This window comes from Thamnophis sirtalis, unplaced genomic scaffold, assembly GCF_051295495.1.
Source record: "Thamnophis sirtalis isolate CommonGarterSnake01/CBP01778 unplaced genomic scaffold, rThaSir2_p1.2 scaffold_5, whole genome shotgun sequence".
Taxonomy (NCBI): domain Eukaryota; kingdom Metazoa; phylum Chordata; class Lepidosauria; order Squamata; family Natricidae; genus Thamnophis; species Thamnophis sirtalis.
In genome coordinates this window covers 15,083,718-15,100,473 of record NW_028261385.1, presented here as the reverse complement: position 1 = coordinate 15,100,473, position 16,756 = coordinate 15,083,718, and the positions used below count along the sequence as shown (strand labels likewise).

The 16,756-nt window shown below is 43.6% G+C and overlaps 1 protein-coding gene across 1 annotated transcript in view; it reads left to right on the top strand.

The window, feature by feature from the left end:
- The window catches only part of MBD2 (methyl-CpG binding domain protein 2), a 65,518-nt gene that overhangs the window by 26,753 nt on the left and 22,009 nt on the right, over positions 1 to 16,756 (top strand). Inside the window, exons 2-3 of the mRNA XM_087715336.1 lie at positions 877 to 1,036; positions 4,627 to 4,764. Coding sequence (XP_087571462.1) covers positions 877 to 1,036; positions 4,627 to 4,764 — 298 coding nt within the window. The remainder of the gene's footprint in view (positions 1 to 876; positions 1,037 to 4,626; positions 4,765 to 16,756) is intronic.

Here is a 16,756-nt window from a genome sequence, read left to right as displayed (position 1 = left end):
TCTGGGAGGAGTGGGGGACCTGTTTTCACCCTCCCCAGGCTCCTAGAAAGCCTCTGGAGCCTGGGGAGGATGAAAAAACTGTGCCAAAAGCGGTGTGTGTATGTGTGTCTTGCTGGTTGCATGTGCATGCGCGCGGGGGTGTCACTTGCATAAGGAAGCCTCCTGAAGGGTCCGGAGGTCGAAAATCAGCCCTACGGAGAACCCGGAAGTTTGGGAATAGTGACTTTCGGTTTGTACTTAGGGCTGTTTTTCGCCCTCCGGAGCCTTCAGGGAAGCCTCCTGAGGGGTCCGGAGGTTGAAAACCGGCCCTTTGGACAAACCAGAAGTCACCATTCCTGAACTTCCAGATTCCCCGTAGGTCGGTTTTTTGCCCCCCCCCCCCGAGGCTTCAGGGAAGCTCCTGAGGCCTCCGGAGGGCATCTGGGGGGGGGCAGGGGAGGCTGTTTTCACCCTCCCCAGCCTCTGGAGCCTGGGGAAGACGAAAATAAAAACATGGCAAAAACTGGGGGTGTCTGATTGTGCGCATGTGCATGCATTTTGGGGTGTGTGTGTGCACACATAGCATTATGGGTGTGGCATGCCAGGGCATGCTCCCCCCCCCGCTTTTGGCACAGCAACCAAAAAAGGTTTGCAATCACTGAGCTATAAATTCCATTCCAACTCTGTTAATCTGTTAACGCCATAAAGGGGCCACAGTTGCTAATCCTTGGTCTAGCCCCAAGCTATCTATGTCAAGACCTGAATAGAAACTTGAATGTTGCTTGTGCTTGTAACTCTTTGGGGCTATTACCTTCCCCCATTTATTTAGTGGTCTGAAAAGGAGTCCTTGCCTTGAATAATAAATCATTTTCTTCTTTTCTTCTATGAACCTTGCAGTCCAAGTGGGAAGAAGTTCCGAAGCAAACCCCAGCTGGCCAGGTACTTGGGGAACACGGTGGACCTCAGCAGTTTCGACTTCAGGACAGGGAAGATGATGCCAAGTAAATTGCAGAAGAACAAACAGAAATTACGGAATGATTCACTCAATCAAAATAAGGTTTGCTTGCAAGCAATGCTTTATAAATTCATTCATTGCAATGCCTTTGAAATCAAAAAGGGAAGGAAGCATCTGTTCACCAATTTTAATAATCCCCTTGATAACTTTGCATTTACCTTGATCAATGATACCCTGTTTCCCTCAAAATAAGCCCTCCCCCAAAAATAAGCCCTCCCTCAAAAATAAGCCCTCCCTGAAAATATTGCAACACAGCAGCAGCCATGCGTTGACCACGCTCACCGCCTCCTGCACCTCAAAAATAATAAGACCTCCCCGAAAATAAGGCCAGGCACTTATTTCAGGGGTCATAAGAAAATAAGACCCCGTCTTATTTGTGGGGAAACACTGTAGGAGCCGGTGCAGATTTTGAAGCAGTATTTGAGAGTGGTGAAATAGTTTCAGATTGGAATGCCAAATGGGAAATAATTTGAAAACTGATACATAGCAATAGCATTTAGACTTACCGTATTTTTTGGAGCATAAGACGCACTCACACCCACCCGCCTAAAAGAGGGTGAAAATGTGGGTGCGTCTTATACACTGAATGTAGCCAAAAACGGGAGACACGGTGGAGGTGATGGTCTGTGGCAATCCCTGAAGCCTGGAACAGCTGATTGGGGGTATTCCGGGAGACCGATCCACCTGCCAATCAACTGCTCAGGCTGAATCAGGCTGCAATAGCAGACCTGGCTGTTCGCTATTTCCTGCAAGGACGTGTCAGAGTTTGCAGCAGCAATCACATTCAGAAAGCACACCCAAGTAACTGATTCAGCAGGATTCAATAACTTCTATTTATATATAATAGAACACATGAAGTAAATATACAATACCAAAAGCAGGTTTTCCAACATGGTAGTTCAGCAGAGGAGAGAAGTTTCACTTTCAGTTTTAGTTTCAGATATCAGCAGAGCATGCAGCTTTAGTACAGAACAAGCCACGATCAAGCTCCTTGCTGTCTCCTTCCTTGTTGCCACAGAAAATACTGTTTGTTTCCAAACAGCCCTCAACTCTCTCACGCACTGACAGGATGCTACCAGATGAATACCATGGATGTTGGTAGGCAGAGGCAGAATATTTTTTTTCTTATTTCCCTCCCCAAAAACTAAGGTGCATCTTATACTCTGGAGCATCTTATACTCTGAAAAATATGGTATATATCACTTTACAGTGCTCTACAGCCCTCACTAAGCGGTTTACAGAGTCAACCTATTGCCCCCCAACAATCTGAGTCCTCATTTTACCCACCTCGGAAGGATGGAGTCAACCTTGAGCCTGGTGAAATTTGAACTGCCAAATTGCAGTCAGCTGGCAATCAGCACAAGTACTGTACTCTAACCACTGCACCACCGTGGCTCATGTTTGTTAAGCATCAAGCTAGAAACTGGGAGACCAAGAGGGTTAGTCCCTTTCTTTCACCCCTAGGAAGGAGGCAAGGGTAAACCATTTCTGAAAAATGTACTAAGAAAGCTGAAAGGATTTGTCCAGGCAGTTTCCGAAAATTTGGACATGATTGAATAGAAGAAAAAAAGTTGCTCATAGTGAGGGGAAAAAAGGATTAGTGGTGACATGGTAACAGTCTTCCAATATCTTAAGGGGCTGCCACAAAGAAGAGGGAATCAAGCTATTCTTCAAAGCATCCATCCATGCACCTGAATGCAGAACAAGAAGCAATGGATGGAAACTAACCAAGGAGAGATCCAACCTACAACTAAGTCAGAATTTCCTGACAGAACAATTAATCACTTCTGCCTACTTCTGGCTGCCAGCAGTTTGACAGTTTGAATCTCACCAAGCTAAAGGTTGACTCAGCCCTCCATCCTTCCAAGATGGGTGAAACGCGGACCCAGATTGTTGGGGCAATAAGCTGACTCTGTAAACGGCTTAGAGAGGGCTGTAAAGCACTGTAAAGCAGTATATAAGTCTAAGTGCTATTGTTAGTGCTATTGCTATTTTGTGACTGTGTATGGCATATGTCAAATTGAAATTTCAATTGGTGAGTAGTAGTGGCAAAGAGCTATTATTTTCACCACTCTGTTGTGTGGGCTCCTCTTGGTTAGAATTGCATTGTTTATGTTAACTACTAGCCAATAACCCAGTGTTGCCTGGGTATTTATTTATAGGGTGAAAATGTCCGAACCAAACGTAATTTCTAATGTTGGATTTTCCCCCTTACCAGAGGGAGCTCCCTTGTGGAGTACTTGAAGCCGTTACCATGGCAAATCCACTGCACTGCAGAGTGGAAGCCATTTTACGGCAGTATAGTAGAAGCCATTTTAAGACATAACAGGCTGTATCTTAACAGAACACACACTCCGAGGGGTTTTAGGGGTGTCTTACCCCCACAGTATTTGTTTCCAGAGAGTAAGTCATCTGTGTACCAAGTTTGGTTGAAATTGCTCGAGGTGTTCCAGAGTTCCAGTGTGTGTGTGTGTGTGTGTGTTTGTGTGTGTGTGTGTGTGTGTGTGTGTGTGTATGCGTATGCAATGAAACATCTGCAACAAAAAATAGAGCTCGGGGAGCACTAAGGACCCTACAATTCAACCCCGAGCTACAAATATTCTCTCCTATTGATGGCGTTCTACTGTTTCTCACCAGATGTTACTCTGGTCCAGTTTTTCTGTTTTAACTTGCAGATATCACTTGATCAGAGGTGAATAAATTCAGCTGCGTAACAAACCACATCATCCTTTTATCTTCTCCATCTTTGACCTCATTTTACACTGCTTTTATAAACCCATTTCTCCCCTTTTAAGACAATCCTTGAAAATAACCTCTCAAAACAGGAAGGGTGGATTATTTTCTCTCTCTCGAAAACATTCAAGGAAGCTACCCTTCCTTTTCGTTCAGCTTTGGATCAACAGCTTCTCTGTATCAGAATGGAAGTTTCCACGCTGAGGAGATTTCTAGAAGCCTGACAAATAGTAAAATGACCCCCCCCTTTTTCCATTTTGAAATAATTTGGCTTGAAGATCAGGAATTTTTTAAAAAAACCTTCTTGGCATCATAAACCGAGATCCCAGGCTTTGAGGAGTATGTGTTATACAAATACATAATGGAAGGGACGTGGTGGCTCAGTGACTAAGACGCTGAGCTTGTTGATCAGAAAGGTCGGCAGTTCGGCGGTTTGAACCCCATAGTGCCGCATAACAAAGTAAGCTCCCATTACTTGTCCCAGCTTCTGCCAGCCTAGCAGTTCGCAAGCATGTGAAAATGCAAGTAGAAAAATAGGAACCACCTTTGGAAGGAAGGTAACAGCTTTCCGTGCGCCTTTGGCATTTAGTCATGCCGGCCACATGACCACAGAGATGTCTACGGACAGCACTGGCTCTTTGGCTTTGAAACGGAAATGAGCACTGCCTCTTAAAGTCGGGAACAAATAAACGGAAACCTTCACCTTATTATACAAATATAAATCAGTCCATAACATTCACATTTGTGTTGAACTGATTAATGGGACATTTCATGTTCAGCTCCAAAAATATTAGGATCTTATCTTTTTGATCAAGTATTGACTTTTCATACTGACCTGGCTGGTAGATCAACCTAAGGTAATATATAATTATTTTTTCTCTCTTTCCTCTTCAATACAGGGTAAACCAGATTTAAACACCACGTTGCCAATCAGACAGACAGCTTCTATTTTTAAACAGCCTGTTACCAAAGTTACAAACCATCCTAACAACAAAGTGAAGTCTGACCCACAACGAGTGATTGAACAGCCCAGACAGGTAATGGGGGTTGGGTGGCGATAGACTTCCTTTTCTTGATATGTTCTAGAACAGGAGTGTCAGACGTGATTTCATTGAGGGCTGCATCAGGGTTGTGTTTGACTTGGGGGGGCGGTGTAGCCAGGGTGGGTGTGCCCTGCTCAATGTCACTCGTGTCGGGGGCACCTGTGGCGCCCTGAATACTCTGCCATGGAAAACGGGCTCCTGAGCTGCGTTTTTGGCTCTGACAGCTTCCTGCAACCCTCTGCCCGCAATACATGTATGTGTGTGTGTGTGTGTATATGTGTGTGTGTGTGTGTGTGTATTTATATTTATATTATTTATATTTTTTATATTTATATTATTACTTATATTTATATTATTATTTATATTTATATTATTATTTATATTATTTACTAGCTGTACCCGGCCATGTGTTGCTGTGGCCCAGTCTGGGCGTAGTGGGGTGGCGGGTGGGTGCTGCCGTTGGTCAGGACTCGGGGCTGCTGTGCCGGGCGAGGCTGGTTGGAGGAGATGGCACCGGGACTGTCGGCCTCGTGGAAGTTGTTGAGCATCTCCTCGGAGGACCTGCGCTCAGGCTCCCCCAAATCGGTGGTCCGGGAGAGTGAGACATCCAGGATCTCAGAGGAGGAGAAGTCCTCAGTGTGCCGCTTCATGAGGCACCCAGGGGCCACCCCAGTCCCGCTGCACCTCAGGCTGACACCGCCGCCACCACCCCGTCGGAGCCGCCTTGGCGAGGCCGTAGATGGCTCGCTGTGAGGGAGGTGGAGAGCATGTGCAGCCGGCCAGGCTGAGGAGACACTCCGCCTCCACCTCCTCTGGAGCTCCACTGGGCTGGCCAGGGGTAGGCTGGCTTAAGGGCAGGGGGAGGTGGCTGAGGGATGGCACAGGTGACACCCCACCTCAGACAGCAAAGGCCTGGTGGGGAGAGAGGGGAGAGAGGGGAGGGGGAGGCCGAAGGGCTTCAGCTCCCCTTGGCGGAAATGGCCGAAGCTCATCAGAGAAGGGGCGGAAAGGGGAAAGGGTGTGGCCGCAGCCCAGCCACACATATAAAAGGACTGTGGGGATGAAGCTGGAGAGAGGCCGAACTGTTCTGAATATATTATACTCACTAAATGAACGCTATAGTAAACGACACAGCTAAATTCCAATGCAATGTCACATGAAATAACTAAATCAAAATGAAAATAAATCGAAACCTATGAAAATTCAATATAACAATGCAATTGGAAACATTGAAATGGAATCATGAAATATTTAGTATAGCATGTGTTGCTTTTACGTCCACCAGATGGCGCTGGTTTTCAAAAAAGCATGTTTTTACAAAAAAACATGTTTTTACCTGTCACAGGTGTGATATCTATATAATATATGTATATAAAAACATTCACGTATTTGAATGCACTGTTGTGTCAAAATTTCAAAGCAATCGGTGAAGAACTTTCAGAGATTAGCGATTTTGAACAAATAACCATTACATTTTTATTTATATAGATATTTATATTATTTATATTTATATTTGTGTTAAGCCCTGCTAAAGTGAAACCAACCTTTAGATGACCCTAACTGTTAACTCCAACTGTTTTGGAGGGAAACTGAACATTCATATTTGGGTGGGCTTTTTCATGTATTATGATTGGTTAAGATCCTGTGCGCCCGGAGTATAAATTGAAATCAGTTTAGCAGCCAAGTGAAATAAAAAAATGATGCTGGAAGTCATTCCGTGGTAGTAAATGCCCACCTTTCTCCTTCCTCTCCAAGTATTGCCTCGCACCAGGATTCAGGATAGATTTTTTTACGTGTTCTAGAATTGTAAAGGCATTATTACTATGGCTATAGCTGCCGATGCATTTGGGGAGTGTGCCCCAGGTTTTCAGACCAGCCTATGAAGAGAACATGGAACTGGGAGCCACGGATTGGAAAAAAATGCTCCAAAGGAAGCATCGTTCAGGTTAAACAGCTCTCCCTTGGATGATAAGAATATTCTGAACCAGGGGCGAGCTTCAAACTTTTTTAGCAAGGGATTTTCTGCCTGGTTGCTGGGTGGGTGTGGCCATGGTGGGCATGGCCTAGTCGGCCTCCTGCACCATGGTGGGGGAGGGGCATTTTTGCCCTCTCAGGGCTCCGGAGGCTTTTCTCGAGCCTCTGGGAGGACGAAAATGGCCTTCCCAGGCTCCGAAGGTCCTCTGGAGGCTGGAAACGGGCCTGTTTCTGGCCTTCCCAAACTTCCGCTAAGCCCATTTTTCGTCCACCCTGAGCCTCTGTGCGTGCTTCACACTTGCATCCAAAGTGGGCCACATGGGGACTCCTGGGAGGGGAGGGACGGGGTGGGCAGGGCCAGCCAGGAGTGGGATTTGGGGGTTCTCCAAACTGCACAGAATCTTAGCTAGAGGTTCTCCTGAACCCCTGCAAAACCCCAGCCTGAACAGTGAAAGGGCCTGGTCCAAATATCCATTCTTTTCCCCAAGTTCTTCCACAGCAGAGCTAAGCCTGAATAAGCCTTGAGGGCTGGATGGATATTCAATATTATACAAATTACACCTTTTTTAAAAGCTAGGCAGCTTGGCTCAGCATGACAGTGCCTTCCACGAGGCATTCCTGAGTTCTTAAAAGACATAGGCCATATGCCTCCAATCTTCGTGGCCATAACTTTTGCATACGGTAATGCAAATTAAGAAATATTTATTGGGATGTACAATTGTTCATAAGGGTAAGGCAAACTCGTTTCCCATCCAGATTGTACCCAAGTGATTTCAGTTAATTGACATCCCGCACACACTCATATGCCGTTTGGGTCTCCTTCATGTCTTCCCATCTGGGATTGGCAGGTGGGAATGGGGACAGAATGAGCTGCTGGTTTCCTGATGGATGTGCCCAGGGCTTCAAAAACTGCAGGGGCCTCTTCATTTTCTTTGCATCTGGTCACCCAAGACCCTGCTGCAACTATCTTTTCATTCCATTTTAATTAACTAATCTCAGACCATTTCTTGGAAGCCGCCATCAAATTTAATTAATTCTCCCAAATGAACGTTATCACTTGGATTAACACATCTTCAAGTTTTAGCACCCAACAGGACAGGGCTAACAGAACCCTGAGCATTCATGATTACAGAGGTTTTGATAAAAAAATTGATTTGTGGCTACCATAAACAGGAAGGAGGTGATATAATTTACCCTGGATTTTTAGGATGCAATTCAGTAAACTCTTTATTGAGATTAAAGGAAATGAGATTTACAAATACAGATGCTTAGTTTTAAAAAAATAAGATTGGCCAAAATGTACCCGAACATGAATCCGACCTGCTGGAAATGAAAAAAAAACCCACACACACACACAGAGAGACACAAGGGACTTTCTATCATATGTGGTGGACCTGTCCGGAAACTCAAAAATATTGGATGAAAATTTGGAAATGGATACAACAAATTACAGAGGAACAAATAGAATACAAACCAGAACTCTTGCTGCTGGGAATTACTAAGGGGAAATATAGAAAGACAATTAAATACATGCTAATCCACCTGTTGACTACAGCTAGAATAATGTTTGCCCAATGTTGGAAACAAAGTAATATTCCCCCAGATGAATTAATGATTCAGAAAATTTTAGATTGTGCAGAAATGGACAAGTTAACATTAAGATTAAAGGATAAAGAAGAGTCTGAATACTATGAAATTTGGGATAATTGATATAAATGGTTGAATAACAGGAATAAAGTTAATTCAGTTGAGAAACAATAGAGAAATGTATAGAACTGTAGATGAATGTATATAAATATAGAAGTGATATAAGATTGATATATATGTACAGGTATGATGACATAATATTAGTAATGATTGTAAGACATTATAGAGGGAAAAACAATAAAAATCTTTAAAATAAAAAATAGCAGTCTTTTTAACCATGCATTTAGTCTGTGTGTCAGGGACAATAAGCCAGAAACTACAATTGGCTTTTATCACACTAACCTGCCTTCGAATATTTAAACAGAAAATGGGTTTATTTGCTAGTTTGGAGGTAAATTATCAAATGAAATTGAATTAATTAAGCCTACCTGAACTTGAACAGTTACACAGAACTGGACCTTGGATTACTATCTGAATCAGTAAGAAGTACGGCTAGACCTCAGTTAATGACTTTCTGGTTTAGCAACCATCCACAGTTATGACGGTGACGAAAAAGTAATATTATGACCAATAGCAATAGCAGTAGACTTATATACCGCTTCATAGGGCTTTCAGCCCTCTCTAAGCGGTTTACAGAGAGTCAGCATATTGCCCCCAACAATCTGGGTCCTCATTTTACCCACCTCGGAAGGATGGAAGGCTGAGTCAACCCTGAGCCGGTGAGATTTGAACCGCTGAACTGCTGATCTAGCAGTAGCCTGCAGTGCTGCATTTAACCACTGCGCCACCTTGGCTCCTACAAATGTTCACCTTTATGACTTTCACAGGCCTATAAAGCAAAAGAACTCTTGTGAGCATTGTCCCAAAGGTGCTTTTTCAAGAGGCAACTGGATTTTCTGAACAGAAAATCAGAGAGCTGAAGAAGCTTCTTGGATGAGAAGCGAAACATCTTCAAAGAAAAAACAAGAAAGTCCAGTTGAATCTTGAAAAAGCACCTTTGGGACAACCATGACCTGGATGACTGAGAATCGCCATAGACATTTCACTTAGCTGTTGCTTCACTTAATGACCTAGTTACTAGTCCCAGTGGTCATCATTAAACGAGGGCTACCTATATTCCAATGAAAAAATAATGAAACATTTAAGGAAAAAAAAACACTATAGAGTTTCCATGCAGGAGTAAATCCTGAGTCTGACTCCAGTGAGATTTTATTTTTGCCTAATGCTTGGCAACAAATTCAACACTGCCCCACTTCTACCCCCACAGAATTACAATTTGCGTCAGCTTCTGGAGAAGTTTTAAAGTCCACTTTTTAAGTGTTGAGGAAGATCAACAGTTACTCCTATTTCAGACACTTTGGAGACATGGACATTATTTTTTTCCAGCCAGCGTTCGCTATGAAGTTATTTGATTTTCAGCCGATTCCTGGTAATTTAGAATTCTATCCCTCCACCATCCGTTACCAGGATAAAAAGATATCCCTGAATTCGCACATGCTGGGCATTTGAAAACTCTTTTATTTCCTTTTCTGCTCCTTTCCTTTCTGAGGATATAACCAGCAGGCGAGGAAGGCAAAACATCTTTAGAACTAGTCTGTTTATCCTCTTGAGATCTGAAAGCACTCCAGCCCACTTGGGAAAGCCTATGTTTAAAGCCACAGAAAGAAGATGATTGCCTTTAAATACAGCTTTGAATAGAACTGCATAAACATGAATTCTATAATCGAGAGTAGGCAGCTGAATGTCAGCGCGACCCAAACTGCTCATTTTTAACTATAGCGTTTCTTCTTCAGTGGGCAACGTTATCAAGCAGGTGTTAATTTTACAGGATGTCCTTTTTGATAATTGTTTGTTAGCAAAGGAGGCCCCAAAAATTCTGATGTCGTTGAAGCCAATATTGAGGTAACAGGGTGAGATGGTGAAAATAGGGTGGAGGGCAGCGGTGGGATTCAAAAATGTTAGCAACCAGTTCTCTGCCTGGTTGCTGGGTGGGAGTGGCCTACTCAGCCTCATGCACCGTGGCACTGGGGGCGGCGTTTTCGCCCTCCCCAGGCTACGGAGGATTTCCTTGTGCCAGGAGGGTGAAAACGGCCTCCCCCCGAGCTCCGGAAGCTGAAAATGGGCCTATTTCCAGACTTCTGAAACCGCCTGGGGCCCTGTTTTCTGCTCTCCCAGAACCTCCGTGCGGGCCCTGCACTTACCTGGCATCCAGGTAAGAGCTGAGGTGGCGCAGTGGTTAAATGCAGCACTGCAGGCTTCTGCAGTTCGGCTGTTCAAATCTCACCAGCTCAGGGTTGACTCAGCCTTCCATCCTTCCGAGGTGGGTAAAATGAGGACCCGGATTGTTGTTGGGGGCAATATGCTGACTCTGTAAACCGCTTAGAGAGGGCTGAATGCCCTATGAAGCGGTATATAAGTCTAACTCCTATTGCTATTGCTATCCAAAACAGGCCGCGTGGAGACTCCTGGGAGGGGAGGGAGGGGTCAGCCAGTCTTTGCAACTACCGGTTCAACAAACCAGATTAAAATTAACATATCGTTCGCTTGAACTGGTCCGAAGCGGCTGAATCCCACCCCTTGATGGCGGGGGAAGAAACTTTTGTTTTCTTTTGTTTTTTTGTGAGGATAGCTTTCAGAGATGTGTGATGCTGCAAATGGAAAAGAGGTTGGCCCACCTCAACAAGGAAAAGATGAGGTGTGATAATGGAATGATGGCCCCTTTGAAATGTGCCAGATCTTAAGATCCCATAGTAAGATGATATCTCCAGAATTTCTTAACTAGCAGGGCTGTTGTTTAGGATTTTAAAAGTTAAATTCTGGAGAGAACCACGTTTGGGAAAAGCTGCTTTACTAAATAATAATAATAATAATCAGTAGTAAAGTTCTGGGCCCTTCCCAACAAAATGCAATTCAATAGTGAGATGAGTAAGATTTTACACTTAAGCAAGAAAAGCCAACTGCACAGGTATAGAATAGGTGGAACAGCAGAAACTGTGGGAGAGATCTAGGAGTCCTAGTGTATAAATGCATACCGTATTTTCTGGAGTATAAAACACACCCTTTTCCCTCAAAAAAGAGGCTGAAAATCTGGGTGCATCTTATACACTGAATACAGCATTTTTTGCCTCCTGAAACTCCACCCTCACCAAAATGGCTATGCAGAGCCTATAGGAGGCTTTCAAAGAGCTCCAGGGGGCTGGGGAAGGCAGAAATGAGGGAAAACAGGCAATTTTTGCCCCCACCCCGCAGGACCACTCTATAAGCCTCCTAAAGGCTATACATGCATTTTTTTTGACAAAAATGGGCCGTTTTTTGCTTGTTTTTTGCCCCCCCCCCTCCATGCCTTTTTAAAACAAAAAACTGGCCATTTTTGGGAGGTCAAAATGCAAAAACATTTTTTTTTAAATTTGCCTCTTCAAAACCTTGGTGTGTCTTGTACTCCGGTGTGTCTTATACTCCGAAAAATACAGTAAGCTGAACAACATGAGCTGTATTTAGCCAGGAACCCATAATGTAGAAACTGAATTAACCCACTGCTGGATTCTTGCAGAAATTTACCAGGTTTATTGGATTTCTGCAGCATGCAAACCTAAAACTAAGGTTACCATTAATGTCGGAGTCTTTTGCAAATCAACTTTTTGAGTTTTTTATTCAATCCTGTTAAATATGTGGGGAGAATATCGTCCCTAATGAACCTTTCCCTTCTATACTTAGCCTTTTAAATGTGGCGAAAATGAAATAAACTTTTGCTATTGATTTTTTTTTTTTGCACTTACAGTCTTGTGAAAAAGAGAGTACATCCTTTTGGCTTTCTCTTTGCAAGATAAATAATAACATGGTGTGATATGTCATGTTTTGTTGTTCATCTGAGCTTGTATTTACCTACTTTTAAGAATGGCAAAGGACTGGATGATTTTTTACTATGTCAATTACATAGTTTTACTATTTATATGATATGTAAAACAAAGAAGTCCAAGAGGGTGTACTTTCTTTTTTTCGTAGAAAAAAAGTAGAAAAAACTTTCTACTTTCTACCTTCGTAGAAAGTTTCTCTCCCTCTCTCCCTCCTCCCCCCTCCCATCTTATTAAATGGTGTTTATCTGTCTGTCTATTATCTATCTATCTATCTATCTATCTATCTATCTATCTATCTATCTATCTATCTATCTATCTATCTATCTATCTATCTATCTATCTATCTATCATCTATCTATCTATCTCCATCCATCCATCCATCCATCCATCCATCCATCCATCCATCCTCTAGCTAACTAGCTATAATCTTTTCCTCTGTCTTTCTGTCTCTCTGTCTCTGTCTCGTTCTCCCCCCATCTTATGTGGGACACACATGTCTCCTGCATGTATCCCACCCTTGCGCATGCGTGGCAGAGACCCAAAGACCAGCTGGCCGGTGGGAGGCATGCACGCATGTGCGGCACAGCTGGGCTGGGGCAACAGCTGGTGTACTTGCAGAGAGGACTCTGCATACCACTTATAGCAGGCGTGCCATAGTTTCGCCATCATTTTGTCTCCTGCTTGAGCAGAGATTTGGACTAGAAGACCTCCAAGGTCCGTTCCAACTCTGTTATTCCATATTTCCAATTGCATTTGCAATCTTGACAACTGGCTTCCAACACGCAAAGTTAATGGAGGAAGCCTGATTTGCTTAAAGACCATATGACTCCCTTAACAATTGCTGTGATTCACTTAACAAATGTTGCAAAAAGGTAGCACAATTGGGAATGATTCACTTAACAACCACCTTGCTTAACCACAGAAATTCTGGTCCCAATGGTGTCTGTAAGTCGAGAGGACTATCTGTATGAGTGTGGTGGAACAAAGATGGAGAAAAACTTATAGGTAGAGAATGCTGCAGGTTAAGCTAGGCTTGGCTGAATTCTCCCAACACCCCCAGGACTTTATATGCTTTGCCTTTTAAGAGCAAAGTTGTAGCATGAGTTTCTTCGCCTCTGGGATGAAAAACCTGTTCATTGGCTTTCTGTTCAGTCCTGATTCTGGGCAAGTGCTCCCAAGTTTTCCTCCTTGCAGAATTACTGACTTTTTCCAGCTCCCCTAATTTCTGTGAGAAAGAGATGATTTAAATAGCTCCTTTGCAGACTACATGCTTTGTCTGCTGAAAGTTTAGGAGCTTTTTTACAGCGTATCCCCCAGTAAAGACCAAACAGAAAAGTTTGTGTGACATATTTTTTTCTCAACCTATGGTCTTCCAGATATGTAGGACTTTCAATATTTCATAGATAGATAGATAGATAGATAGATAGATAGATAGATAGATAGATAGATAGATAGATAGATAGAGTCATTCATTCATTCATTCATTCATTCATTCATTCATTCATTCATCGATGTTAGCTAGTGATGAGAATGAAAGTTTAGTAGATGTGGAAAGAGCCAGATTGGGCAAGAAAACCAAGGAAGGCTGGTGTGTTGTGGCCCGCTAGTGGCCAGTGGAGTTGGTAGCAGAGTCGAATAGAAGGAGGGGAGGAACATGGGCCAGTCCTGGAGGCTGGGGAAGGCTCGGATGAGGGCTCTGCATCGGAGGCAGAGATGGGGCCAAGGCCATCTGGAAGTTTTCAGCTGCCTTCGGAGCTAGACAGCAGTGAGTCAGAGGAACAGCTGGAGCCTGTACCCAGTGTGCGCATGAGCAGAGCTGCCAGAAGAAAAGAACAGCTAAGAAATCAGGGTCAACTTGGGAGTAAAGTCACAGGTGGAAGGTGATTGGCCTCTCCCATAGGAAATAAAAGAGGAGCAAAAGGGGAGTGGGCTTTTCCAGGAAACAATTTGTTCATTCGGCTGTTAGATTCATTTCAGGAGTGTGAATATCTGTCCGTGAATCTCAGAGACTCTGTGCCAAGTGTTTCCTTGCACAGCACCTCATTTGGAAAATATTTACATGGCAGCTTTCCAAGATAGATAAGGTCTGTGGTCATAAATATTACTTATTCACATGCGTTTAATAAAAGGGTTTTTTTCAGGACCAGGATTCTGTCTCGTGCTTTTTGGGGAAGCCTAGGTCAGAACATAGTGGCAGGCAAGATGAAATCACAGAAAGAGGAAACCCATCCTACTAGCTCTCAATACTAGGATCCAAATGAAAGTATTTTTTGTAATGCTTGCCTAGCTTCTCATAACGGTGGAAGATTCTTACCACCCTCAATTACTGTATTTTTGCGAGTATAAGACGCACCAGAGTATTAGACGCACCAAGATTTTGAAGAGGCAAATTTTTAAAAAAGGTTCTGCATTCTGCAGACCTCCCAAAAATGGGGCTGTTTTTTGTTTAAAAAAAGGGCATGAATAGCCTTTAGGAGGCTTATAGAATGCTCCTGGGGGCTGGGGAACAAAAATGAGCAAAAACAGCCCGTTTTTTGCTCATTTCTTCCCTCCCCAGCCTCCAGGAGCACTCTGGAAACTTCTTAAAGGCTATGCATGGCCATTTTTGCAAAGGGGATGGGGTTTCAGGAGGCCAAAAATGCTGCATTCACTGTATAAAATGCACCCAGATTTTCAGCCTCTTTTTTGAGGGAAAAAGCCGCGTCTTATTTGTGCATGACTACTGGAAGGATGTATTCTTCAGCATTCAGCCAGAATCCCCTCTACTGTCATTTACATAGGATCCCAACCTGCGTGAACAAACAATTCAACCTGCTATAAGGTCACTTCAGGCATTCCCATTTAAGCAACTGATCTTGCTAGCGAACTAACTTGTGCAACCAAATAAGTCATTTGTTTTCCCGCTCTTCCAGCTGGTACCATTTCTATTTTTTTATTTTTTATTGGAATAGCAAACAATTGAACTTTAAGACAAAGGAAAACCGGCAACAAAATAATTAAGTTGTGCTAAATGTGTAAATAGTGAGTGAAGCTTCGTGACCCAAGCGGTTTGTATCATGATTGACTTAAAATTGATGTTAATTGGACAATGAAGTATTAATGATTTGCACAGGGAGCATTGCAGGCAAGCAATTACATTAACATACAAATCTCATCCGTCACATTATCAATCCAGGCGTGCCCTTTGGGGATCACATAACATTTGACATAATTGTATCCTAAATTGATTTAAAACTAACAAATGAGAGCATTTTATAAAGTCCTTCCAGTAATCATGCAAATGGCAAATGAAAATACTAGTATCGCTTGTGTTCCTGCTTCAGCTAAACGCAATGGGATTAGAAACGTATTGTCCTTTTCCTAATGAGCAATTAATGTAGGCTGAATAATTACGAGGGCTGCATATAGTTCAAAACAATTTGGAAGAAAGTCTCGCGTGAATATAGAGCTTCGGCTGTTCCTTAAAGTTTGCCTATTTTTTTCCCCCCTGGCTTTTAAGCAAACTTAGAACAAATGTGTAGCTGTTTCAAGCACTGTGCAATCAGTTCCTTAATGCAGCCACAATTTTTTCCCCAGGCTTATGTAGGGATAGTCCTCGGCATACAACAGTTCTCTTAGCGACTGTTTGGAGTTGCAACGGCACTGAAAAAAGTGACTTACGACCAGGGTTGGGCTTCAAAAATTTCAGCAACGGGTTCTCTGCTCGGTTTCTGGGTAGGCGTGGCCATGGTGGGCATGGCCTAGTCGGCCTCCTGCACCACAGTGGTTGGGGGGTATTTTTGCCTTCCCCAGGCTCCGGAGGCTTTCTTTGATGCTCCGGGAGGGTGAAAACTACCTCCACCAGGCTCTGGAGGCTTTCTGGGAGGCCTGTTCCTCCCACTCCTTGAGCCTCCGTGTGGGCCCTGCACTTACTTCGCATCCAAAACGGGTCACGTGGAGACTCCGGGGTGGGGAGGGGTGGGGAGGAGGGGAGGGAAGGGGTGGGCATGGCCAGCCATGGGTGGGATTTAAAGGTTCTCTGAACCAGCCATAACATTAGCTATGGGTTCTCCCAAACCCAAACGAACCAGTAGCAGCCCACTCCTGCATACGGCCATTTTTTCATAGTTATGACTCTTGCAGCATCCCCATGGTCACTTCATTTGCATTTGGATACGTGGCAATGGATTCACATTTATGATGGTTGAAGTGGTCCCAGGGTCCCGTGATCCCCTTTTGCGACCTTCTGACAAGCAAAGTCAAGAGGAAAACCAGATTCCCTTAACAACCGTGTTACCTATTTAACAACTGTACTGATTCACTTAACAAACATGGCAGAAAAATCGTAAAATGAGGCAAAATTCACTTAACACATTTATCACTCAGCAACATACATTTAGTTGTGGTCGTAAGTTGAGGGCTACCTGTAGTTAGCTGAAAAAGGAAGCTACTTTAATGAACAACACAGTTACTTATAAGTCCTTGACTTATAACAGCGGTTGGGATCAGAATTTCCATTGATAAGCAAGGCA